This window comes from Taudactylus pleione, unplaced genomic scaffold, assembly GCF_031769625.1.
Source record: "Taudactylus pleione unplaced genomic scaffold, aTauple2 ptg000109l, whole genome shotgun sequence".
Classification (NCBI taxonomy): Eukaryota; Metazoa; Chordata; class Amphibia; order Anura; family Myobatrachidae; genus Taudactylus; species Taudactylus pleione.
Window position 1 is genome coordinate 893,996 of NW_028284511.1, and position 27,366 is coordinate 921,361.

General features: G+C 39.5%; 1 protein-coding gene across 1 annotated transcript in view; it reads left to right on the plus strand.

Annotated features, from left to right (window-relative positions):
* Nucleotides 1–27,366, plus strand: part of LOC148525210 (uncharacterized) — a 59,193-nt gene that overhangs the window by 18,869 nt on the left and 12,958 nt on the right. The window contains exons 15-34 of the mRNA XM_088471022.1: nt 177–314; nt 778–942; nt 2,087–2,181; nt 2,577–2,703; nt 3,205–3,460; nt 4,000–4,055; nt 4,485–4,585; nt 5,388–5,542; nt 5,659–5,797; nt 6,280–6,420; nt 6,985–7,164; nt 8,145–8,384; nt 8,549–8,705; nt 9,253–9,381; nt 9,969–10,113; nt 10,850–10,890; nt 13,002–13,349; nt 15,868–18,912; nt 19,432–22,197; nt 22,231–27,201. Of these exons, the coding sequence (XP_088327148.1) occupies nt 177–314; nt 778–942; nt 2,087–2,181; nt 2,577–2,703; nt 3,205–3,460; nt 4,000–4,055; nt 4,485–4,585; nt 5,388–5,542; nt 5,659–5,797; nt 6,280–6,420; nt 6,985–7,164; nt 8,145–8,384; nt 8,549–8,705; nt 9,253–9,381; nt 9,969–10,113; nt 10,850–10,890; nt 13,002–13,349; nt 15,868–18,912; nt 19,432–22,197; nt 22,231–27,201 (13,395 nt within the window). The remainder of the gene's footprint in view (nt 1–176; nt 315–777; nt 943–2,086; nt 2,182–2,576; nt 2,704–3,204; nt 3,461–3,999; nt 4,056–4,484; nt 4,586–5,387; nt 5,543–5,658; nt 5,798–6,279; nt 6,421–6,984; nt 7,165–8,144; nt 8,385–8,548; nt 8,706–9,252; nt 9,382–9,968; nt 10,114–10,849; nt 10,891–13,001; nt 13,350–15,867; nt 18,913–19,431; nt 22,198–22,230; nt 27,202–27,366) is intronic.

Below are 27,366 nucleotides of genomic sequence, written 5' to 3' on the forward strand. Positions count from 1 at the left end.
GTCTTATATACAGTAGCCCTAACATTTATATTTAAGTTCATGGTGCTTTGTCTTTGGCTATATATGAAGCTAGGGATGTGGTCCAACCTTACACCTATTACTGCTTAACAACCTACCTCTCAAATGTATTATGACAAATGCTCTGTTCAGTAATGTTAATATCCTTCTATCCACAGCCACCATCACCATGTATAAGCCTACATCCTTCTACATCATTTTACAGGCTGTATTTGGTCTACAGATTAAAATTCAGCTGGTGCCCACCATGCAAGTCTACGTTATAGTTGACCCAAAATTTATGAACCAAACTTGCGGTAAGAAATTTTTGTTATAATTCGCTTTGATGTTCAAATGATCCTGATCAAGAGCACAGCAACATGTCACATCTTATAATTAAAAAACAAAACAAAACATTTACAGAAAAACTGAGAGGTTGGAGTTGGCATAGCAATTAAGCTAAGCATTGTAGAATATATTTTTATGTTAGCTCGTTCGATTCTTAAGAGTCCTGTATTCTTGGGATCTTTATTCATGAATATATAAATATCAACAAAATTAACTTTACTCTGCATGTCCTATTTTATAGTATTACAGTCCCAGTTTATCCTACGTGTGGAGCTAATACTATATATTACATCACATGTTCCAATCTGAAGTATATACTTTATAAATAACTGACGTAAAATAACTGGGACTTTATTTAACATGGATTCATATGCTGCTCACATTTGTTTAAAATCTACTTTAAGCTGCTCAAATACAAAATGTTCTCTCCAGGTCTCTGTGGAAACTTCAACAATATCCAGGCTGATGACTTCAAATCTCCTTCTGGAGTAATAGAAGGCAGTGGCTCATCTTTTGGCAACTTGTGGAAAAATCAGCTTGACTGTCCCAATGTCAAAAACAACTTTGAAGATCCTTGTGCCATCATTGGTGAAACTGGTGAGCATTTTCTAATACATCTTCAGAATGGGATGTAGTAAAATATTGACAGCCGGGATGCCGTCTGTTGAAATCCCGGTGTCGGAATCACGACCCAGGATTTAACATAGGCAGCTAAATCCCGATGCCAGCTCACAGACCGACACTGGAATCCCAAAAGACATCCCGACTGCCGGGATTTCATACCCAACCCCTTTAGAATGGGTCAGCATCGTAATGAAAACAAGTATTGGCACATCCTAGGTGTGAGAGTAACAACACATATCTTTAGTGAGTTTTGGCTGCATTGCGTTTACATAGCATCTATATGAAAGAAATATGATAATTTTATTTACTTCCAAGGCTTTTTTGTTCACAAGACATGCAATACGCTTATGTTGTCTTGAGAAAGGGACTTTTGTAAAAAGCAATTGAAAGTGGTAGTAGTAAATGCAAAAAATTGCAATACACAGTTTGTTCACAATTTATAGTCCATGTCTGGACAGTGCTATCATTAATTAATATAGTCACATTTAACGTGTAAAATAAAAGTATAACAAGACACAAAGATAAAATGAAAGCACTATTAAGTTTAAATAGATGCACTCATCCGTTGTTATCTCCTTTAAAAGATCAAATAGAAATGTGGTTTATCATTGCAGCCCGGTTGCCAATATCACTGTAATAAGCAGAACAGATTGTGTACTAAAATGAGTGAGAGACTTTCAGGCACATACAGCTATTAGAAGCTGCCATCTATTGTCATCATCACCAGCGTGCTTATTTCACAATGGGCCTAAAACTAAATAATCCACGTTCAGGTGCATATGCATTGTACAGTCAGCATGCGGTGCACTAAAACACCTTGTCCATGTTACACACCCCCTCCAACCACACAGTTCCATCTCTCTAAGTTTAAGGACTCGCAAGCTCAAAATGCATTGTAGTTGCCATAGGGACTGATGTAGTGGAAGTTTTAGTGCGCAGTAAAAAGAAGAAAAAAAAAAAGAGCAATTTGCAGAATAATGCTCACACTGCTTTTGTGTCCAACATGACCCACATAATGAGTCATGTTTCTCCTTTTTACATTACAAGTTAGGGGAAAGCAGGGGATCTGAATCCATATGTAATGGTGATATGTCATTTTGATATGTTTTGTTTTTAGAAAAATATGCATCTCATTGGTGTGACATGATGTTGGCCTCTGATGGACCATTTGCCAGCTGTCATAAAACTGTTAACCCTGATGACTTCCATAAGGTAAAACTAAAATACAATGAATAAAAAGTCAATCAAACGTAAGATCTTGTAAAAGTAAATTATACATACAGCATACTTAGGTATTTACTGTCTAGTGGTCTATGTGACACTGTAAATACTGTATTAATGCAGTGGAAGATTTTCTATTTGCCTTTTAAGTCCACCACACTAGAAAGTTTTCCATTTTTATGGAACATTGACATCTATAAGGACTAATTATAAATGTTAATGATCATTGACCTTTTTTTTGCCCGTGAAGTACATATCCCATGTTCCTTACTCAACAAATTGCTTCATTACCTCAGATCACTAACAGTTGTCAGTATTATCTCTATGGAAAAATGGTGGATATCCATGTATTGAAATTGCTAGTAATTTATTTTGTGTCCCTGCAGAACTGTATGTTTGATTCTTGCAATTCTGAGAACAAAGAACACAGTATGTGTGCTGCGCTGTCATCATATGTTTACGCCTGCTCTAGAGATGGAGTTGACTTACGGGGATGGAGGACAAATGTTTGCCGTAAGTTTCACCAACTAACAATGGTTGAGAATTCAAGTCCTCCGATGGGTTTCTTGATGACAAGCACATAACCGTCACTGCCAAAATCAATCCTCTGTCTGAAAAATATTGGGTCAGCAAGGAAAAGAAAGGTCCACTCAAAGATGCTGTGCTATCCTTGCATCCTGCAACCCAGTTATTTTTCTATACAGTGTATATAGTTACCAATGCATGAAGGAGCGAGTGGAACAGTGACAGGTACAGTACAAGCAGGATGTCAGGGAACCTGGCAGATAGCCTAAACACAAATACCCAGATAAGTAGCCTGGTTTCACTTATAATGTACCACCAGAAGAATGAGTTTTCAGTTATGGGTGGAATTATAACTTAATTTTTACATTATGCCAAGCAAGGCCATTTAGGCCACCTTTAATGAAGACCATGGCAGGTTGTAGAATATAGTTGATTGATTAAATTTTTCTCATCCACTTGTAATATGTTGTTTGTATGTTTTATCCTTAGACTCATATACTACTACCTGCAGTCCCGGTTTTGTATACCGTTACACAGTCAATACTTGCCCACTCACCTGCAAATCCCTGAGCGAGTCGGATAAAATCTGTGGGATTGACTTTGCGCCCATTGATGGTTGCACTTGTGCAGATGGAACCTATTTAGATGAGAGTGGAAACTGTGTTCTCCCAGCTCTCTGCTCTTGTTATTACAAGGGAACCACAGTGTCACCCGGAGAAGTGATTCATGACAGTGGAACAATTTGGTAAGTTGTTCTACAAACTGTGCTTTCTCATTGCAACCAGAACAGTTTGATTTTTGACCAACAGTAGGCAAAATGTGAACCCTTCTATATTTGTGTGCATGCACCAATTTATCCACTAAGTGCAATTCAAGGTCTCCACCCACTTTCCAGTCTTTGGAAATGGCCCAATAAAGGGGTAATGTTCAAAGTTTTGTGGAATTACTGAGATATATGAAAATCTACACGGTGGTACAAGTTAAAACATAACTTCAAACCCAAAGAACCTACCATAATTTTACAGGCACTTTGTTAATTAATTTTAACAATTACATTTTTCTGCATATCCATGAACTTATTAGTAAACAAAAGGGCAGTATTTGCTGAAAGTAGGCACAAGACATCACAAATCAAGATAGGTCCTTAAAAATGAGAACATCTGTTTTTCCCATAGCCCTCTGATCCATCTACAACAGAAATTCTACCAAATATGTAAAACTTCTGTAACTGAAATATTAATTTTCCATGAACAATATACATAGATGTTTTTTCAAATATTCTAGCACCTGTACAAATGGAAGAATGGAATGTATTGGCGTAAATCCTGTGGAAGAAAAAGGTAACTATACATGCCGACCAAATCCATAATTCGACCAGATCACATAATCGCTCTGCCCCATAGAACATTTTGTGTGGGCTCTTTAAGGTCCCCGCATTGCTCTTCTGAGTATGCTTGGGAGGTGCAAAATATGTGGAGGGTCCCAATCGCTCTGCACCATAGCACAAATTTGTGTGGGCTCTTCAAGGTCCCCACTCTGCTCTTCTTAGTATGTTTGGGAGGCGTCACATATGTGGAGGTCTTGGACAAGCATTGCCAGACATCATATCAGCCACGTGGTATTCCGCCACTGGCCATAATTATCTGGAAGCTGTATCCAGTCTGTCTAAATTATGCTAATCTGAAGATAGCAAATACATACATGTTTTTAATAAAGAAATCCAAGACGTTACCTGGGTTCTGTACCTCATAATATTGTTCTTCCAACAGTATGTGAACAGCCAATGGTCTACTTTGATTGTGAAAGTGCCACTGCAGAGGCTAAACAAACTGTGTGTCAGAAAAGCTGTGCAACCATTGACACTGAATGTGTAAGAAAACATAATTCGTTATATTTGTATCCTATACTACAATGGTCTTTCTTTACTTAGCAAATTGTTCGGTGGAAAAAATATCATAAATATTTTTCAGCTGTCCCTGGTGATTAAATGGGTTTTATTGTTCAGGTGAGAAACATCTTTCACTAACTATAATCAGTAACTGTACACATTGAAACAGCAACACACTTTGATTTATGTAAATTCATACATTGTTGATTTACTATGATTTAGTAAGGGCGTTTAAGACATTTTAGCACAGTACTTAATGAAAACAGAATTGTAAACCTTAATTAGTTTATAATGAAGCATTTTAGCATTTGGTTTGTGCTCAGGGGTATATTAACTAGAAAAAAAACTCTACACAGCATCCATTTTGTGGTGACAGACATTTTTTTGTTGGGGGGGAGTAAACACCAGGGATGTGTGGTCAGGGTAGGCAGAGCCTCCCCTATCATACTCCCTCCCCTATCATACTACCTGTCATGCTTCGGAGTTTTGATATAAAAACTGTTTTTATACATGTGTGCCTCCCCAGCCATTGACCTCGCTGCATGTCACTGGTAAACACATTTGTTATTGTCACTCAAGAAAAACATATTTTACTTTACAATCTATCATTGAAATAAGTGAACTCCATGCAGAGTTTTGGGACATTATAAAATGAGAATGAGAATACTTCCTTCAGCGTTATAAAACAAATGAGTAAAGACAAAATGTGATCTTTTATTTAGATTTGACTTCCTGGGTTATTATAAAGTCTTTTTCCTAATTTTAATTTAAATGTATCTTACAGTACAGCTCACAATGTGTTTCTGGCTGTGTATGCCCCGACGGATTGGTGTATGATGATAGGAAGGAAGCATGTATTCCTGAAGAACAATGCCCTTGCACACTCAATGATGACATCTACTCAGCAGGAGAAACAGCTCAAGTCAAATGCAATACCTGGTAAGATGATGGGATTCATGATACCCAATAACTACCTTACATTGAGTGTCTCCTGTGGGGATTAGGTTACGGCGGATATACTTGTAAGATGACCTCTGTTTTCCCTCATTGTGTAGTACCTGTAAAAATAGAAAGTGGGAATGTACCACAAACACATGTCTGGGCACCTGTGCTACTTATGGAGATGGTCACTACCTCACCTTTGACAACAGAAGATACCGCTTCAATGGAAATTGTTGGTACACCTTGGCTCAGGTAAAAGTCATTTTCAAGTTCATTATAAATGTGTTTGCGACTTTCTTTGAGAAGGACTGTTTTCCTGTATACTGTAGCCTTTTTGTGTGGACTATTTACAGTAGGTCTAACAAGTAAACTTTAACATGTGTATAACAAGCTGAGTTAAATAGGCAAGTTGAATGGCAGTAATGATGAGAGGTCAGTTACCAATAAAATAGGTGGAAGCAGAAAGATAAAGATACTGGTATTTTTTTTTATGGAGATCAGTATGGGATTGAAGATGTAATTAAAAGATGCTTTTGGGAGTATTTAGCTCTGGTTTCTATTTATACTGTATTGTGCTGTGTGGTATCATGCCACCTAATTTTAAATGGTTCAAGATTAGTTACAATCATTTTGATTTGCTTTCAGTCTGAGTTTAATAATTTTATTAATTCAAAATATGAATAATATGTCCCCAAATGTTTACTTTGTCAATTCACTTCTTCTTTGATCCCTAGGATTATTGTACCGATGAGGCTACAGATAGTAAGCCTACAGATGGTAAGGCTACAAATGGGACATTCCGAATCGTCACAGAAAATGTACCCTGTGGTAGTAAAGGTGTTACCTGTTCCAAATCTATCAGACTCTACCTAGGGGTGAGTGTCTAATGTTAAGAAGTTCACCACAAATCTCAAATAATGTAATTTGCTATTTTGGTATTACTGTATCCGTCCAGGATCCCAAAAGGAAACATTGGGACAGGTAGTTCACTCACATCCACCCACTCCTTACCAGGCCCAATTTACCATGTCCCAATTTAGCTGTGGCCATGTTCCTAGTCTGTGTCCATTGAAATATGGAACCATAACAATGAGCAATGATATTCTGTAACCAGAGCAACCAATATTTAACATTATATTACTGCACATTACCTGTGCCCAATGCCAACAGGCCATGGATATTTTGTGAGTCTTTTGCAACCTATTTGTCTTTTCATCATTTACACCAAAAAAATTAGGGCAAATTTGTAAAGTCCCACCAAAGTGAATAGTTTTTCCTTGTGATTTCAGGTACACACAAATCAAATAATATTGCAAAGATAACATCATTTTGAATAAAGACAACTTCTTAATGCTGGATTTTAATGCAAATAGACTCTCAGTATATTTCTGTAATTTCTGCTGGTTTTCCACAGTTTTTTTATTCTCTTATTTTTCTAGAACTATGAGTTGATCCTTAAAGAGCAGAAGTTTGAAGTGATCAAGAAGGATTACGGACAATATGTTTTTTTCAAAGTTCGGCAGATGGGTCTCTATCTTGTGGTTGAAGCGGAAAATGGTTTGGCTTTAGTGTGGGATAAGAAAAACACTATACTCATGAAGCTGGATCCAAAATATGAGGTGAATTAACTTTGTATTCTGAATAATTACAAATATAAATGGCAAACAGTATAATATTGCCATATAATTGTATTACGTTTCTTCCTAGTACTGTAAATGGCAGCAAAATATCTTCAGTACCAAAATTACTTAGTAAAAAGCTTTCCGAAATCCAAACATGGATAATGAAGAGAATTAGATAAGATAGGCAGTTCGGGTGGGGAACGCCCGGCTTACCTACGTTCGGTATGTCGGGTATCGGGATAGGCGTCTGTATTTAGATGCCTATCTTTAGTCCCATGCCGGGCTTTCGGTGTCGGGATTCTGGTGGTTGGCATTCTGGCCGCCGGCATTATGACTACATATCTAAATGATAAGACTATACAACTACTGTTAGGATAATGACTTCCATGTTTTTTGGCGCACTTCCACAATAAGGAGTATTGAAAGACTAGAATAATAGGTGTCTCTTCAGCCTTCAGTTCAGACTGATAGATTTCACCCTCTAGGGGATTTTGAAACTTCACATTTTAACAATGCAAATGTGTTTTCTTTTTTAAAGAATTCAACTTTTTAGATTATAGGATTTTATCTGCTACTCAAAATAGTTAAGGAGTAACTATGAAGTGAACTGTACTTTGCCCTCTGTTTTATATTGTTTTCAATTTAAAATTGTCTATATGAAAATACAAACCTAAATTGTTGATATTTATAATTTAGTATGTGACTGTAGAGCAAGGACATTTTCTGCTGTACCAAAATTTGTATGATTGGTCTGATGCTATTTTTACTGGTATATCAATAAACAGGACAAATGTCAGCATTTTACAATTTTTCCTTGACTTAACACTATATAGTTTTCAATGACTGCTTTATGTAACAAGTTAACATGTCTAACAATCAATAAGCATTTTGTCAACAGCCCGCTGACTTTGCACTTTCGTAAAATATTTTCTTCTTGCATCCAAAAAGATTCTAAACATGGTTTTATTCCATTGCAGGGCAAAATCTGTGGTCTTTGTGGTAACTACGATGGCAACGCTGCCAATGATTATATCACCAGAAGTCAATCTGTGGTTGGAGATGTTCTTGAGTTTGGCAACAGTTGGAAACTTTCTCAGAGATGTCCAAATGCAGTGGACATACAGGATACCTGTGATTCCAATCCTTATAGAAAAGCATGGTCCCAAAAACAGTGTAGCCTTATCACTAGTGGTACATTTGCATCCTGTCATGCTCTGGTGAGAAAACAAGTGTTATTTAAATAAAATGAAAAATATTTGAGTTTATTTTATTTTTTTTCTGCTGTAGTTAAATACTGTACTATCCTCTTAAGAGACATCATGAATATAAAACAGACTTGTGAAGTTGTTTTTCATAATTACTGGTTACTTTTTACAAACAGGTGAATCCGGTTAAGTATTATGAAGCCTGTGTTAACGATGCCTGTGCTTGTGACACTGGTGGAGACTGTGACTGCCTTTGTACTGCTGTAGGCGCTTATGCTCAAGCCTGCAGTGAGGCTGGACAGTGTATAAGCTGGAGATCCCCAAATATCTGCCGTGAGTATGAGCGTATTGGAGCAGCAAATAAATATATATTAACCAACATTAATTGTAGATATCAAGTATAATTAACAGAAGTGTCAATTCAGCTACAATTTTTTGTACTTTGTACCTTGTAACAATCAATTTTTATGGCCACAACAATATATTTTGTACGATTTGATGAAACTTATTCACAAAACTATACTCCTAACATTAAATTGCCTTTTAGCATTAACTTATTGATGTGCTAAATAAACTGTGTGGTTCATAATTTACTATAAGAAACATTAACATTATTTTAACAGTTTGAAAATGTAAATAATTTCACCTATTTTGAAAAAGTTTCTCAAATTGCGATACTAACCATAAAGTGACTGTTCCTAAATGAAACAGACATAAGAATGCTATTTAGTAATATCTCCAGTAATCATGTTGTTAAAATGTACAGTACTGTACTTTCAAATGTGGAAAAAAATAGTATTTTAAAGCTGAAGACAACAATAACTATTAATGAAGAATTACAAGACACGGTTTAACTTTTTTGCCTGATTTTTCTCAACAGCTGTATTTTGTGATTTCTATAACCAACAAGGACATTGTGAGTGGCACTACAAAGCATGTGGAGCTCCCTGTATGAAGACCTGTATGAATCCTACTGGTGTGTGCTTGAACAACTTGATTGGTTTAGAAGGTAAGTGCATCTTTTTTTCAAAAACAAGAGTCATTGTCTCCATCCCTTACTGTAGGATGGTGTATATATTAGAAATGAGCAGTTTTGTTTTCCTGAAAACTGAACAAAACAGAACTTTTGGGTTCCGAGTCAAACTGAGACTCAGCTCAGATCAGTTTGGGGTTCCAAGTACCACCGAGTCCCAACTAGTATCTTCTTGCCATGTTGGAAACTCGAATCTAAAACCTGGATCTTGCATATTTTGGATTGCATATAAGTCCATCCCTCATGATTTAATTTGCTGTGAGGTGGTCAAAGTTGACTGGCAATGACTGGAAATAAATGGTATTGATGTTAATAATACTATAGGAACAAAAACCAAAGCAAGGGGGTCCATGCACATCTCTAGTATATGAGCATCATTTAACAATGAGACATAACCCCATTAGCATTTACTAAAGGGGTTATGTCCTCCTTTCAGTATTTGTAATCAACATTGCCAATGAGAAGATGGAAACATGTGTCTTAGTATAGTGCTGCCAAGATGAAGGCATACAGTATGCTTTTCAACATTTTGTTGTAGCAACACTTTAATTTCTTTACCCCAGGTTGCTACCCTAATTGTCCAGTAGACAGACCATACTTCGATGAGGAATCTATGCAGTGTGTTGCATCATGTAATTGTTATGATAAATATGGAGAGGAATATAAACCAGGAGAGAAGATGCCAAGTGAAAGCAGATGTTCTGTTTGGTAAGGAAATGATCACATATGTTTATAAAAGGTAGATTACACTGAAAGTTTCCCTGAGGGTTTATAAACACACAGAGCTTTAACTAGACTTTTTGCTGCCCTGAGCCAGAAAGAGCATTTGTGCCCCCCTCATTTTTCAAAGGGATATAATTCACCCTAAAAAGGGCCATGGCTTTATGGGGAAGGGCCAGGGAAGAGATAGGAGAGGCCAGGAGATGCTGGGGATGAAATAAGATGAAGCTACAAGCAAGAATGACAATAAACATAAATTTGACAGACCCAAACAGCGCCCCCTGACCTGTGGTGCCATGTGTGATGGCACCGGCCGCACTACCCTAGCTACGGCCCTGTAAACACACAATAGTTGTAGATGGAAGCAGGCAACAATAAAGAAACAGAAGAAGACAGCTCTGTCACATGATACAATAAGACAGATTAATAGCACAGAAAATGTAAAGAAAAGCAATGCGGTTGGTTAAAGTTGCAAATGCTGAAATTCACACCAGGAATTACTGTAAAGTCCCTTGTAGGTGAAACAGTCCTTTTAAAGAGCAGTCAGAAACACTAGGCAGAGTGAAAAATGAAGTATTGCACTTGTTGTTATATTGGAGAATACTTTGTTGACGTGGATTCAGTTTATTACAAATCATAGAAAAATTACTAACATCCATGCATTTTGTTAATACATTAGTAGTTATCTGAGCTATAATAATATATTGTTTTTAATTACTTCTAGTGAATGTAAGGAAAATGGCAAAGAATGCACTGAAGCAAAAGGTATGGCTTCAAATATAACATTGCTATAGGTTAATCATGCTGTACAGTATAGCATCATGCAAAATATACAGGATAAGTGATATATCACAGGCTTGTGAAGCTGCAGGAACTAATAAAAAAAATGGCAGCTTTTTAGGTATAATTAGCATAAAAATAGATTTATTAAATTTTAAAGTATAGTAGGGGAAATTCGGTAAGCAGAGATAAGTTAGAGAAAACAATGCACACGTTATTAAACAGAACTTAGTTATCAAATCTTTTGACTGTAAATACACTTACCTTTAATCTAATAAATGTTCAATATAGCTCTTTAGTTTGTAAAATTCTAAATTAATAATATGAAATTAAAGTTTTTGTTGTTAGGACTCCTGTTAAAGATACTCAAATGGCATCAGTGGCTCCTTTTTGATCTAAGTAATAATTTACCCAGCAATCTGTAATGGATTCTTTCTAATCAGCCAATTTCCTGAAATCACAGTGAATTATACTAAAGATGTTTATAGGATGAGATCAATGTAATGTTGATACCTTAGACTTATTTTGGTTGACCTTCTGCGCACTTAAGACTCTTGGAAATTTATGTCTAAAAAGGGAATCTGCTGACTAGTATAACAAAGAATAACAAAAGAACAGTATTAAAGTAAATGAAAACAAGGAGGCTTGAAAAGAAACATTTGACAGTAATACATTTAAGGACAAAAGTGGTGATTCAGCCCCAGACATAGGGTCTCATTCAGACCCGCTCGTAAGCGCCGATGTGCTCGCAAGCGGGTCGATGTAAAGGTCCTGCGCACGCGCAGCGGCCGCACTGCGCGTACGCAAGCCCCGGAGCGAGAGAGAAATTCTCTCGTTCCAGGGCTTACAACAAAAGGGGCGGCTGTCGATGTTGATCGACAGCTCCCACCGTTTTGTAGGCGGGGCGGGGGGGTGGCTTGCCAAACGGAGCGTTCCCGATGGAATGCCTGCCGTTTGGGGGCGGCCCCACTGACATCACTCGTGATAGAGCCGAAAGCTCCCTGGGGCTTTCGGTAGATGAGACCCTACCACAAGGGTCTCGTCGCAAGCCCCGATGGTCGCAATGGTCGAGATGGTCTTGACCATCAACCTGGCTGCTCGCTAAAGCTGTGGGTGGTCACCCACAGTCTAGCGAGCGGCCAGGAGGCCGGCTCAGAAAATAGATGCGGCTGCCCTCATTCAGAGCGACCGCTCGCATTTTGCGAGTGCCTCTGAATGAGGTCCATAGTCTGAATCGGTCACTATAGACTGATGTTTTCAGGACTGTACATACGCTGAAGCCGCAGTGTGCATGTGCCACAATGCTAATGCATCTCCAGTCGGAGTGTTGGGGAAACCGTAGCCTGATTGACAATGTGCAACCTTTTGGGGGTAGGGGAGGGTTTCAGAAAATGGAGGTGTTGTGTCGTCGGATGCATCGGTCCGATGGTCCGACCGATAATCGTTATGGGGATCCGATGCTGCATCTTCGGATGATGGCAGTGGATCTGAGAAGCTGGCAGTGGGCTTCTTGCGGCCACAGATCCACTGGGCAGTGGGCTTTTTTCGGCCGCAGATCCACTGCTGCTGAAGACGCAGTACCGATCACTCCTGTGTCCATCTCTGAATCAGGCCCAAAGTCTAAACATATTTACAATAATTTAGTAGGAAGTTAAAAAAGTGCATTTGAATGAAAAGGCATGCTGATGATTTGACAAAAATTAAAACTTTAAGTAAACTGGGAAAAGAACTGTAATATTTTAAAAACAAGAATAAAATAATAAATATGTAGAAAAGTGCCATTAATTGAATAATTATGATTGATTTGGCATAAAAATTAAGAAAATGAAAATTAAGAATTAGGCAACATGTCAAAGCAATAAAACTAGATTTAACATAAAAAAATGCCTTTGATTACAAGGAATAAAGATTCATATAACATTCTTTCCTAAACAGTGTGGGTCAAAAGATGTGACCTTCTACAATTTAGATGTTACAGAAAATATAAAAAATATGAAAGAGCAGTTATTTAATTAAAATTTCCAAATTTTTAACAATTATCTGTGATTTTACTAAATTATTTACATATTGTATGTGTTTTTCTATGTAACCTGAAGCATGCTGCCACTATGAAGGAAAAGAATTTCTACCAGGGGATATAGTCTACCACACAGCTGATGGAACAGGAGGCTGCATTTATGCCACTTGTTCAGATAATTCAACATTAGAAAGAAAGATTGACCATTGCCCAACAACTACTAGTCCACCCACAACATTTGATTTCACAACTCCACCACTCTCATCTGAATGGCATCCAGGAACTACAGTTTCAGTTGGTCCCTCAACATCCTCCACACCAACCAAAGCCACTTCCATTGATAGCTCAAGCTCAGAAAGACCAAGTAGTTCAACTTCTGGTACAGTTACTCCAGGTCCTTCCGTTGGTCATACAAGTACTCCAGCAGGTACTCCTACTGTTTATATTATGGCATTACTATGTTTGTGTTGTGCTGTTATCTTCCTTTTAATACTGTATATCAAAGGATTTTATTTACTTTTCCACTTGCTGTCTGGTACTGTGTGCTGCTATTCAACTTTCTGTCAAATACGATACCTAAATCCTTTTCAAGCTAAGCTTTCCCTAGTTGTATTCATTTTAAAATATAAGTAGCATAGCTATTACCATGTCCTGTAGTATTTATGTACCATACTCCCAACTGTTCTGATATAGGTGGCACAATCCTAATTTCTACCATCCCATCAAGACATACAGTAGCTATACCCCCTCTCCCAAATCACAGCTCATCAAAGTTGTGAAGTATGATGTACATTGAACTTCCTATTAAGTTCCACTTTGTCACTTGTCTAAATATTTAAGTAGCAAGTTACTGTAATGAACAATATATTTATTACCAAGATTGACAAGAACATGTACCAACACCAATTCTTATGGTATATCATTATTCAATTCAGCCCAGTCTGAATATTTTCATGTGTAACCACCGCTGGTCTTCCATTCTTCAACCAGTTCTCTACCCACATATATTTTTGTTCATGTAGGCCTTGTATTGTCATCTTTTCTGGTACAGTATGAAATACTTTATCAAATACCAATTATTTTGCATCATTTGCACTACTAAGTTTGATACCTGCAATTGAAAAAGAAAACCATTTTTGTTAGGTAAAAGCAGTCCAGCATGAAAAGTTGACAACACTGTTATTTCTCTTTTTTTCTAATATTTTGCAGAATTGTGTACCCTCAAATATTTTGCTAACAACAGAAGTCAAGCTCTAAGTCTAGAATGTTTTGCGCCAATTGTTTTTGTAACTAAGTCTGGCCTAGACCAGGTCAATCTCTCAGTTGTTATAAGACATAAATTCACCTCCTCCTGCCAAGTTAGATTTACAGATGTCAGCTGGCCTCTCCAGAAGCCATATTACACACCTTACTAACACTTTTGTGAACCTGTTTCAATTCTTTAGGTGTAAGGGGCCACAAGTTAGGACAAATTTTTGTAAGAGATGCAATTAGTAAGTCCACAAAGCTTGACATATGTATATGATGCTAATGATCTATTCTAATACACATTTAGCAGCTCTCCCCATTAATCTGGAATTCTGTATAGTTAAAATCACCCATCAGGATGGTAATTTTTTTTCTTTGCTATCCTTTCCATTAATAAAAATTTAAGTTCAGTACAATCACTTATGCTATATGTCTTATTTAAAAAAAAAAGATCAGTAATTTATTCTTTTTTTCTCAATGTACAATGACTCTACATTGTCAACATCATTTTCACAGAAATCCTCCTACTTGGTAGGTTTTACACAGGTTTTTCCATATACAAAACTCCCTACCTTCCTCTTTTCTATCCTTCATAAATATGCCACATTCTTCTAAATTCACTGCCCTTTTGTAATTTTTATTAGCCATGTCTCAGTTGTAGCCAATACAACAGAGTTTTCTCTAACCTTATTCATTGTAGTCCAGCCATTTTGTTTCAGATTCCTAATATTTGTTATTTTAACTGTTACTTTCAGTGGCGGCTTCAGAGGTAGGGCTACAGTGTTGTCTAGAATTTAAATAGAGGAGCCACACCAACTGCCAGTGAGTCTCGGCTGGCAATGAATGGCAGCATTTGAGTGGCAGTTGGTGTGGCTTCCATATTTGAATTTTGGAATGCACTGCAGCCACACCTCTGGAGCCGCCACTGGTCACTTTTCATTTTACACACTTCCTTTTCACCTGTTTCAAACATACTCCTTACTCCTGACATTTCATAATTTATATAGTTCTCCTGCATTCCCTAGTCTCTAGTTCTAAAACTGATCCAAATATGTTTTCCCCAGTCCAAAGGAGCCTCTTCAATGAGAGTCCTTTCTTTAGAGTCTGTAATTACTAAGTTCCTGCAGACTCAAAACTAAATCATATGGCACAAGTCCTTGCTGTAACTTAAGTTTTGGATATTCACCAAGCTAACTTCAACTTTTTCATTAGTATTAATATGTTCCGTGACTGTTTTGTCCTCCAGAGCCCTTCTCAACAATCCATTTTCCCAAACCATGATATGCAGAATCCAAAAATCTGGGAGACACAAAATTGTTTAGTATTAATGGCCTGGTAACATTGTGCCCTATGTGTTCTTCTAATAATTGAATTCCCTACCACTTGCATCAGTTTGACCTTTACTACTATGTTCCCATGTGTACTGAATCAGTTATTAACCTGATATCTAGTAGGGTAATATTGCTACAACTAACATACACAATATTTGGTCTCTTTATTAGAGTGAATCACATCAAGACTTCCCTCCCTCTTCCCTCTACTCCTTCTAGCTATGTTACATAAATATACTATTATATTGTTTGCCCCTCTACTGTCTCCTGGTTGTCATTTGCCAATATCTGTGTTTATATTCTTGCTACATTTTCCAAATACTAATATATAGATATTTTAATCATAATTACTTTATTATTTTTCAGTTTCACCAACAATTTGTGTTGAAGCTTATGATTGCACTTGGTCAGAATGGTATGATGTGAGCAGACCAGAAAATGGTGATGGTGATATGGAGCGGTTTGAGGATATTGAAGCCCAAGGTCACAAAGTATGCAAAAACCCTAAAGATGTGGAATGCAAAGCAAAAGAATATCCTTATCAATCTCTCAAAGATTTAGGACAAGATGTTACATGCAGCAGAAAAAGTGGCCTTGTTTGCCTAAATAGCAAGAACTCACCTATGTGTCACAATTATCAAATTAGAATTGAATGTTGTAACTACAGAGAATGCACAACCATTTCTTCAACAAGTGGTGAAGAATCAACTCCACCACCAGAAACAAGTTCTCCTGAAATTATAACACAGTCCCCTACATCTAAAGAACAACCATCATCTTTGCCTAGTCAGTCAACTTCAGAACCAGGAACTTCAAAATCCCCATCATCATCACCACCTTCTATAAGCACATCCCCCAACACATCTTCCCCACCTGGCATTGTGACAGAAAGCAGCGGTAAAACCCCAGCATCATCTGAAGATATACCTAAAACTACTCCAGCCTCCCCAACAACAACCTGTGTGTATAAGATGGAATGTCGTTGGACACCATGGTATGATAACAATAAACCTGATACAAAAAGTGATGGAGGAGAAAGTGAAAGTGTTAAAGACATTACATCTAAAGGATATGATGTTTGCAGAGGCCAAGAAGTTGAAAACAAAATTGAATGTGAAGCTGTAGATGATAAAGGCATAACTATTGCTGATAACAGTCAAAAAGTTAGTTGTGATTTAAATGATGGATTGAATTGCAGAAATAGAGAACAAATTAACAAGGAAAAATGTTACAATTATAGAATAAGGATTGAATGCTGTGCACAGCGTTGTGAACCTATACCAACACCCAACATACACACAACAGAAACCACTAAACAATCAACCACAAGTGGTGAATTTACAACAAAGGGAACAACAACTGGTTCACCATCAGAATCATTACAACCAGATTCTACAAAATCTCCATCATCAACTCCCTCAACTAGCACATTATCTACTAAAAGTCCTGTACCTGATACATCCATCCCCTCAATATCATCTGAGGTTACACCTTCACAAACAACAGTGTGCGTGAATAAGATGAAATGTCGATGGACACCTTGGTATGACAATAATGAGCCAAGTTTAAAAAGTGATGGAGGAGACACTGAAAATGTTGGAGACATAAAATCAATGGGTACTGAGGTTTGTACAGATCGGGAAGTTGAAGACAAAATAGAATGTGAAGCAATTAATGACAAAGGAGAAAGTATTGATGATAACAATCAAAAGGTTAGTTGTGACGTGAAAAATGGATTGAGTTGTAAAAACAGAGACCAAAGCAACAAGGAGAAATGCTACAATTATAAGATAAGAATTTTATGTTGTGAAGAGTATTGTGAACCTCTACCAACATCCAAAATAACAACTACTGAAACCTCCGAGCCAAAAACCACTGTTGGTGAAACCACATTAACCACATCAACACCAGAAACAGGGCCCACAAAACATCCTTCTACAGGTATACAAACAACTAAAACACCTGGCCCTGAAACATCTTATCCATCTGAAAACACATCCCCACCATCAACATCATCATCATCATCTGAAGTTACAACTTCTGTTTCACCAACAACATGTGTACATAAAATGGAATGCCGTTGGACTCCCTGGTATGATATTAACAGGCCAACACTGCAAAATGATGGTGGAGACAGTGAGAGTCCAGAAGATATCAAATCAAAAGGCTATGAAATATGCACAGATCGAGAAGTTGAACACAAAATAGAATGTGAAGCAATTGATCAAGAAGGAGCAACAATAGCAAATAACCAACAAATTCTTACTTGTGTGCTGGGGAATGGATTGACATGCAGGAACAGAGATCAGAAGAAACAAGAAAACTGTCATAATTATAGAATAAGGGTTGAATGTTGTGCATCATACTGTGCACCAGAATTGACCACACCTACTACTCTTCCTACTCAATCATCAGTACCTTCATCAGCCTTTACAGTACCTACAACATCCTCAGTTACAGAACCCAGCTCAACGTCTGAAGACTGTGAGAAAGTTAGAGCATCAGAATGTCACTGGACTGAATGGTTTAATGAAAATAAACCAACTGAAGATATAGATGGTGAAGACAATGAGAATTCAGATAATTTGAGAGCTAAAGGAATAGAGGTTTGCAAGCAGGGTGAAATTGAAAACCAAATTCAGTGTAAAGCTGAACAATATTCAGAATTGACTTCTGAAAATACTGCACAAAAAGCCACATGTAATGTAAAGGAAGGATTGATTTGTAAAAATAAGGATCAGCCAGAAGAAAAATGTCATGACTACAGTGTAAGAATTGAGTGCTGTTCTGAAAAGTTTGTAAAATTCTGTGGCAAACCCACCACACCTTCATCTAGTGAAATGACAAGTATCACAACAACAACATCTATTACAAAACCTTCATCGCCAGAATCTGAGACACCTCCACAATCCACCCTCACTACTGGCACTAAAACTCCTGGTGTAGCAACTGAAAGCACTTCAGGCACTGAAACTCCACGTACATCTTCACCATCAAGTAAATCCTCAACTGAAATTACATCAGCACCAGCAACAGTGTGTGAAAAGAAGATGGCATGTCATTGGACTCCATGGTATGATAATAATACTCCTAATCCAAAAAGTAATGGTGGAGACATTGAAAAATATGAAGATATAACATCTAAAGGAATTGCAGTATGTAAAGATGGAGAAGTTGAAAATAATATTGAGTGTGAAGCCATTGATAAAAATGGTGTAACAATATCAGATAATCATCAAAAAATGACCTGTGATTTGAAAAATGGATTGACTTGCTTCAACAAGGAACAGAAGAATAAAGAAAAATGTTACAATTATAGAATACGGTTTGAATGTTGTGCAGAACACTGTGAGAAATTAGAAACAGACACTACAGTTGGTACATCTACAACTGCATCAACAACCACTTTAAGTGAACATACATCAACGGGAAAGCCTCAGACATCAACTTCCTTACCAACTTCTACACAAAGCTCAACTACAACCTCAGTAACTGAGCCTGGATCTCCAACTCCTGAAGATTGTGATAATTTTAGAAAAGCAGAGTGTTACTGGACAGACTGGTTTAATAAAGAAACACCTACCTCTGATATTAATGGAGGAGACAGTGAAAATACTTCTAAACTAAAAGCTGCTGGAATAGAAGTTTGTATAAATGATCAAATTGAAAATCAAATTGAGTGTAAAGCTGAAAAATATTCTGATTTAGCATATGGAAATATAGACCAAAAATTTACATGTAATGTAAAAGAAGGTTTGATTTGCAAAAATAAAGATCAGCCAGGAGAAAAATGCAATGACTACAGTATAAGAATTGAGTGCTGTTCAAAAAAGTTTGTTAAATTCTGTGGAGAGTCTACCACACCTTCTGCTATATCCTCAAGTACTGAAGTCACCAGCATCCCAACAACAACAAGTGTGTCATCAACAGGGTCATCAACTCCTGGCAGGCCATCATCTTCTACTGATGAAACATATACAAAAACACCCACACATACTAGCAGTATCACATCCTTTCCAACTTCTACATCTTCCACAACAAAGACTGAAAGTACTTCCTCCCCACATTCTACTACAACAAGTTGTGAGAAATTCAGACAAAATGAATGTCGCTGGACAGAGTGGCTTAACACACAAACACCTTCATCAGATATAAATGGTGAAGACAAAGAAAACTTACATGAACTGAAATCTAAGGGCATAGAAATTTGTAAAAATGAGGAAGTTGAAAATGAAATTGAGTGCAAAGCTGACAAATATTCAGATTTATCCTATAAAGATACTAACCAAGTAGTAACATGCAATTTGATAGATGGATTAATTTGTAAGAACAAAGAGCAAAAAGATGAACCTAAACAGTGTCTTGACTATGAAGTCAGAATTGAATGTTGTTCTAAAAGATTTATTGAATCCTGTGCAAAATCAACCCCATCTCCTACTTCACCTTCATCTAGTGAAGTGACAAAAAGCCCCATGACATTATCAGTATCAGAACCATCCACACCAGGTTCAACATCTATGACTGATGAAAACTCTACTCCTGGTACACAAACAAGTGGAGAAACATCAATCCCTAGTAAATCAACAAGTGGTGGAACTTCTACTCCAGGTAGTCCAACAGGTGGTGAAACCCCCACCCCTGGTAGAACAACTAGTAGTGAAACCTCTACACCATCTTCCACTGGTAGACAAACAAGTGGTGAAACATCAACCCCTGGTGAAACCACTACATCTGGTAGTCCACAAACTAGCAAAACACCTTCACCAATTGGAAAATCATCTACAGAGTCTCCCAGCAGCCCATCAACTGGTGAATCATCTATCCCTGACACACAAACAAGTGGTGAAACCTCTACCCCAGGTATACAAACAAGTGGTGAAACCTCTACCACTGGTACACCAACAAGTGGTGGAACATCTACTCCTGGAAGACCAACAGGTGGTGAAAACTCTACCCCTGAAAGCACAAGAAGTGGTGAAACTTCTACCCCTGGTAGACCAACAGGTGGTGAAACATCTACACCCTCAACCTCCGGTAGACCAACAAGTGCTGAAACCTCTACCCCAGGTAAACAAACAAGTGGTGAAAACTCTACCCCTGGTATACAAACAAGTAGTGAAACATCAACCACTGGTAGCCCAACAAGTGGTGCAACTTCTACTCCTGGTGGACCAACAGGTGGTGAAACATCTACCTCTGGAAGACCAACAAGTGGTGAAACTTCTACCCCTGGTAGACAAACAAATGGTGAAACATCTACCACTGGTAGACCAACAAGTGGTGGAACATCTACTCCCGGAAGACCAACAGGTGGAGAAAATTCTACCCCTGAAAGCACAACAAGTGGTGAAACTTCTACCCCTGGTAGACCAACAGGAGGTGAAACCTCTACACCCTCAACCTCCGGTAGACCAACAAGTGCTGAAACCTCTACCCCTGGTAAACAAACAAGCAGTGAAAACTCTACCCCTGGTATACAAACAAGTGGTGAAACATCAACCACTGGTAGCCCAACAAGTGGTGAAACTTCTACTCCTGGTGGACCAACAGGTGGTGAAACATCTACCTCTGAAAGACCAACAAGTGGTGAAACTTCAAACCCTGGTAGACAAACAAATGGTGAAACATCTACCACTGGTAGACCAACAAGTGGTGGAACATCTACTCCCGGAAGACCAACAGGTGGAGAAAATTCTACCCCTGAAAGCACAACAAGTGGTGAAACTTCTACCCCTGGTAGACCAACAGGTGGTGAAACCTCTACACCCTCAACCTCCAGTAAACCAACAAGTGCTGAAATCTCTACCCCTGGTAAACAAACAAGCAGTGAAAACTCTACCCCTGGTATACAAACAAGTGGTGAAACATCAACCACTGGTAGACCAACAAGTGGTGAAACTTCTACTCCTGGTGGACCAACAGGTGGTGAAACATCTACCTCTGAAAGACCAACAAGTGGTGAAACTTCAACCCCTGGTAGACAAACAAGTGGTGAAACCTCTACCACTGGTAGACCAACAAGTGGTGGAACATCTACTCCCGGAAGACCAACAGGTGGAGAAAACTCTACCCCTGAAAGCACAAGAGGTGAAACTTCTACCCCTGGTAGACCGACAGGTGGTGAAACCTCTACACCCTCAACCTCCAGTAAACCAACAAGTGCTGAAATCTCTACCCCTGGTAGACAAACAAGTGGTGAAAACTCTACCCCTGGTATACAAACAAGTGGTGAAACATCAACCACTGGTAGACCAACAAGTGGTGTCACTTCTACTCCTGGTGGACCAACAGGTGGTGAAACATCTACCTCTGGAAGACCAACAAGTGGTGAAACGTCTACCCCTAGTAGACAAACAAGTGGTGAAACCTCTACCCCTGGTAGACCAACAAGTGGAGAAAACTCTACCCCTGGTATACAAACAAGTGGTGAAACATCTACCACTGGTAGACCAACAAGTGGTGGAACATCTACTCCCGGAAGACCAACAGGTGGTGAAAACTCTACCCCTGAAAGCAAAACAAGTGGTGAAACTTCTACCCCTGGTAGACCAACAGGTGGTGAAACCTCTACACCCTCAACGTCCGGTAGACCAACAAGTGCTGAAACCTCTACCCCTGGTAAACAAACAAGTGGTGACAACTCTACACCTGGTATACAAACAAGTGGTGAAACATCAACCACTGGTAGACCAACAAGTGGTGTAACTTCTACTCCTGGTGGACCAACAGGTGGTGAAACATCTACCTCTGGAAGACCAACAAGTGGTGAATCTTCTACCCCTGGTAGACAAACAAGTGGAGAAAACTCTACCCCTGGTATACAAACAAGTGGTGAAACATCTACCACTGGTAGACCAACAAGTGGTGGAACATCTACTCCCGGAAGACCAACAGGTGGTGAAAACTCTACCCCGGAAAGTAAAACAAGTGGTGAAACTTCTACCCCTGGTAGACCAACAGGTGGTGAAACCTCTACACCCTCAACCTCCGGTAGACCAACAAGTGCTGAAACCTCTACCCCTGGTAAACAAACAAGTGGTGAAAACTCTACCCCTGGTATACAAACAAGTGGTGAAACATCAACCACTGGTAGACCAACAAGTGGTGTAACTACTACTCCTGGTGGACCAACAGGTGGTGAAACATCTACCTCTGGAAGACCAACAAGTGGTGAAACTTCTACCCCTGGAAGACAAACAAGTGGTGAAACCTCTACCCCTGGTAAACTAACAACTGGTGAAAACTCTACCCCTGGTATTAAAACAAGTGGTGAAACATCTACCACTGGTAGACCAACAAGTGGTGGAACATCTACTCCCGGAAGACCAACAGGTGGAGAAAACTCTACACCTGAAAGCACAAGAAGTGGTGAAACTTCTACCCCTGGTAGACCAACAGGTGGTGAAACCTCTACACCCTCAACCTCCGGTAGACCAACAAGTGCTGAAACCTCTACCCCTGGTAAACAAACAAGTGGTGAAAACTCTACCCCTGGTATACAAACAAGTGGTGAAACATCAACCACTGGTAGACCAACAAGTGATGTAACTTCTACTCCTGGTGGACCAACAGGTGGTGAAACATCTACCTCTGGAAGACCAACAAGTGGTGAAACTTCTACCCCTGGTAGACAAACAATTGGTGAAACCTCTACCCCTGGTAGACTAACAAGTGGAGAAAACTCTACCCCTGGTATACAAACAAGTGGTGAAACATCTACCACTGGTAGACCAACAAGTGGTGGAACATCTACTCCCGGAAGACCAACAGGTGGTGACAACTCTACTCCTGAAAGAACAACAAGTGGTGAAACTTCTACCCCTGGTAGACCAACAGGTGGTGAAACCTCTACACCCTCAAACTCCGATAGACCAACAAGTGCTGAAACCTCTACCCCTGGTAAACAAACAAGTGGTGAAACAACCACTGGTAGACCAACAAGTGGTGTAACTTCTACTCCTGGTGGACCAACAGGTGGTGAAACATCTACCTCTGGAAGACCAACGAGTGGTGAAACTTCTACCCCTGGTAGACAAACAAGTGGTGAAATCTCTACCCCTGGTAGACCAACAAGTGGTGAAACCTCTACCCCTGGGAGACAAACAAGTGGTGAAACCTCTACCACTGGTAGACCAACAAGTGGTGGAACTTCTACTCCTAGTGGACCAACAGGAGGTGAAACATCTACCTCTGGAAGACCAACAAGTGGTGAAACTTCTACCCCTGGTAAACCAACAGGTGGTGAAAACTCTACCCCTGGCATACAAACAAGTGGTGAAACCTCTACCCCTGGTAGACAAACAGGTGGTGAAACCTCTACACCCTCAACCTCTGGTAGACCAACAAGTGGTGAAACCTCTACATCTGGTAGACCAACAAGTGGTGAAACCTTTACCACTGGTATACCAACAAGTGGTGAAACTTCTTCTCCAGGTGGACCAACAGGTGGTGAATCATCTACCACTGGAAGACCAACAAGTGGTGAAACTTCTACCACTGGCAGACCAACAGGTGGTGAAACCTCTACCCCTGGTAGACAAACAAGTGGTGAAACATCTACCACTGGTAGACCAACAAGTGGTGAAACTTCAACCCCTGGTAGACAAACAGGTGGTGAAACCTCTACACCCTCAACCTCTGGTAGACCAACAAGTGGTGAAACCTCTACCCCTGGTACACAAACAAGTGGTGAAACCTCTACCCCTGGTAGACAAACGAGTGGTGAAACCTCTACCACTGGTAGACCAACAAGTGCTGGAACTTCTACTCCTGGTGGACCAACAAGTGGTGAAACATCTACCTCTGGAAGACCAACAAGTGGTGAAACTTCTACCCCTGGTAAACCAACAGGTGGTGAAACTTCTACACCATCAACCTCCGGTAGACCAACCAGTGGTGAAACCTCTACCCCTGGTAGACAAACAAATGGTGAATACTCTACCCCTGGTCTACAAACAAGTGGTGAAACATCTACCACTGGTAGACCAACAAGTGGTGAAACATCTACCCCTGGTAGACAAACAGGTGGTGAAACCTCTACACCCTCAACCTCTGGTAGACCAACAAGTGGTGAAACCTCTACCCCTGGTAGACAAACAAGTGGTGAAACCTCTACCCCTGGTAAACAAACAAGTGGTGAAACCTCTACCACTGGTAGACCAACAAGTGGTGGAACTTCTACTCCTGGTGGACCAACAGGTGATGAAACATCTACCTCTGGAAGACCAACAAGTGGTGAAATTTCTACTCCTGGTAAACCAACAGGTGGTGAAACCTCTACACCCTCAACCTCCGGTAGTCCAACAAGTGGTGAAACCTCTACCCCTGGTAGACAAACAAGTGGTGAAACATATACCACTGGTAGACCAACAAGTGGTGAAACTTCTACCCCTGGTAGGCAAACAGGTGGTGAAACCTCTACACCCTCAACCTCTGGTAGACCAACAAGTGGTGAAACCTCTACCCCTGGTAGACAAACAAGTGGTGAAACCTCTACAACTGGTAGACCAACAAGTGGTGGAACTTCTACTCCTGGTGGACCAACAGGTGGTGAAACATCTACCTCTGGAAGACCAACAAGTGGTGAAACTTCTATCCCTGGTAAACCAACAGGTGGTGAAACCTCTACACCATCAACCTCTGGGAGACCAACAAGTGGTGAAACCTCTACTCCTGGTAGACAAACAAGTGGTGAAACCTCTACCTCAGGAAGACCAACAAGTGGTGAAACTTCTACACCTGGTAAACCAACAGGTGGTGAAACTTCTACACCGTCAACCTCCGGTAGACAAACAAGTGGTGAAACCTCTACCACTGGTAGACCGACAAGTGGTGGAACTTCTACACCTAGTGGACCAACATTTGGTGAAACATCTACCTCTGGAAGACCAACAAGTGGTGAAACTTCTACCCCTGGTAGACCAACAGGTGGTGAAAACTCTACCCCAGGTAGACAAACAAGTGGTGAAACATCTACCACTGGTAGACCAACAAGTGGTGAAACATCTACCACCGGTAGACCAACAAGTGGTGAAACTTCTACCCCTGGTAGACCAACAGGTGGTGAAACCTCTACACCCTCAACCTCTGGTAGACCAACAAGTGGTGAAACATCTACCCCTAATAGACAAACAAGTGGAGAAACCTCAACTACTGGTAGACCAACAAATGGTGAAACTTCTACTCCTGGTGGACTAACAGGTGGTGAAACATCTACCTCTGGAAAACCAACAAGTGGCGAAACTTCTACCCCTGGTAGACCAACAGGTGGTGAAACCTCTACACCCTCAACCTCTGGTAGACCAACAAGTGGTGAAACATCTACCCCTAATAGACAAACAAGTGGAGAAACCTCAACTACTGGTAGACCAACAAATGGTGAAACTTCTACTCCTGGTGGACTAACAGGTGGTGAAACATCTACCTCTGGAAAACCAACAAGTGGCGAAACTTCTACCCCTGGTAAACCAACAACTGGTGAAAACTCTACCCCTGATAGACAAACAAGTGGTGAAACCTCTACCACTGGTAGACCTGCAAGTGGTGGAACTCCTACCCCTGGTGGACCAACAGATGGTGAAACATCTACCTCTGGAAGACCAACAAGTGGTGAAACTTCTACCCCTGATAGAACAACAGGTGGTGAAACTTCTACCCCTGGTACACCAACAAGTGGTGAAACCTCTACTCCTGGACAATCAACAAGTGGTGAAAATTCTACCCCTGGTAGACCAACAGGTGGTGAAACCTCTACACCATCAATCTCTGGTAGACCAACAAGTGGTGAAACCTCTACCCCTGGTAGAACAACAAGTGGTGAAACCTCTACCATTGGTACACCAACAAATGGTGAAGAAACTACATCATCAACCTCTGGCAGTTCAGTACCTACCCAATCTCCTGGTAGTCCATCAATTAGTGAAATCTCAACACCCATTACCCACTCATCTGGTGAAACATCTACCACTGTTAGTCCATCATCTTCTACATCTTCTAGCTGTAAAATATTGAGAGAAAGTGAATGTCATTGGACAATATGGCATAACACAAATAAACCTTCCTCAGATATCAATGGTGAAGAAAAGGAAAATTCAGGTCAACTGAGATCTAGTGGAATAGAAGTTTGTAAAAATGAGGAAGTAGAAAATGAAATTGAGTGCAAAGCTGAGAAATATTCAGATATATCTTATAAAGATGCTGACCAAATAGTAACATGCAATGTAAAAGATGGATTGATTTGTAAGAACAAAGAACAAACAGTTGAACCCAAACAGTGTCTTGACTATACCATAAGAATTGAATGTTGTACTAAACGATTTATTGAATCCTGTGGTGAATTAAGTACATCTACTACATCAACCTCATCTTCAGAGGTGACTCCTGGATCCACACCAGCTGAAATATCTCCTGGAGTGACAACTGGAACTACTGGATCTCCCCCTCTTATAACCTCATCTTCTATTTCGGGTACCACCACACACACTGTAACTGTGACCTCAACATCTGGTACAACAGCTTCACCAATAAATTCTTCTACTCACACCACATCTTCCACATCAGTTACAAGTAGCACTGCAATACTAGCAACAACCAGTGGACCTGAAACAGCTACACCATCACCTTCTCAATCTCCAACAGTACCTCCATCTGCCATCACAGTATCTTGTTTCTGCAAAGTAAAAGATGAAATATATTCTCCAGGTAAGAGTCAATGTACTCTTTTTTATTTTTCTTATAGTTCCCATGTAGTTTAATAAATATTTGTAGTAAATTAAATATTCTGTACATGCATTGCTTTAAAGGCAAGTTCTATACTTTAAATCTGCATTATAGAACTTTGATGTAGGGTTAGCTCTGTTTATTGGT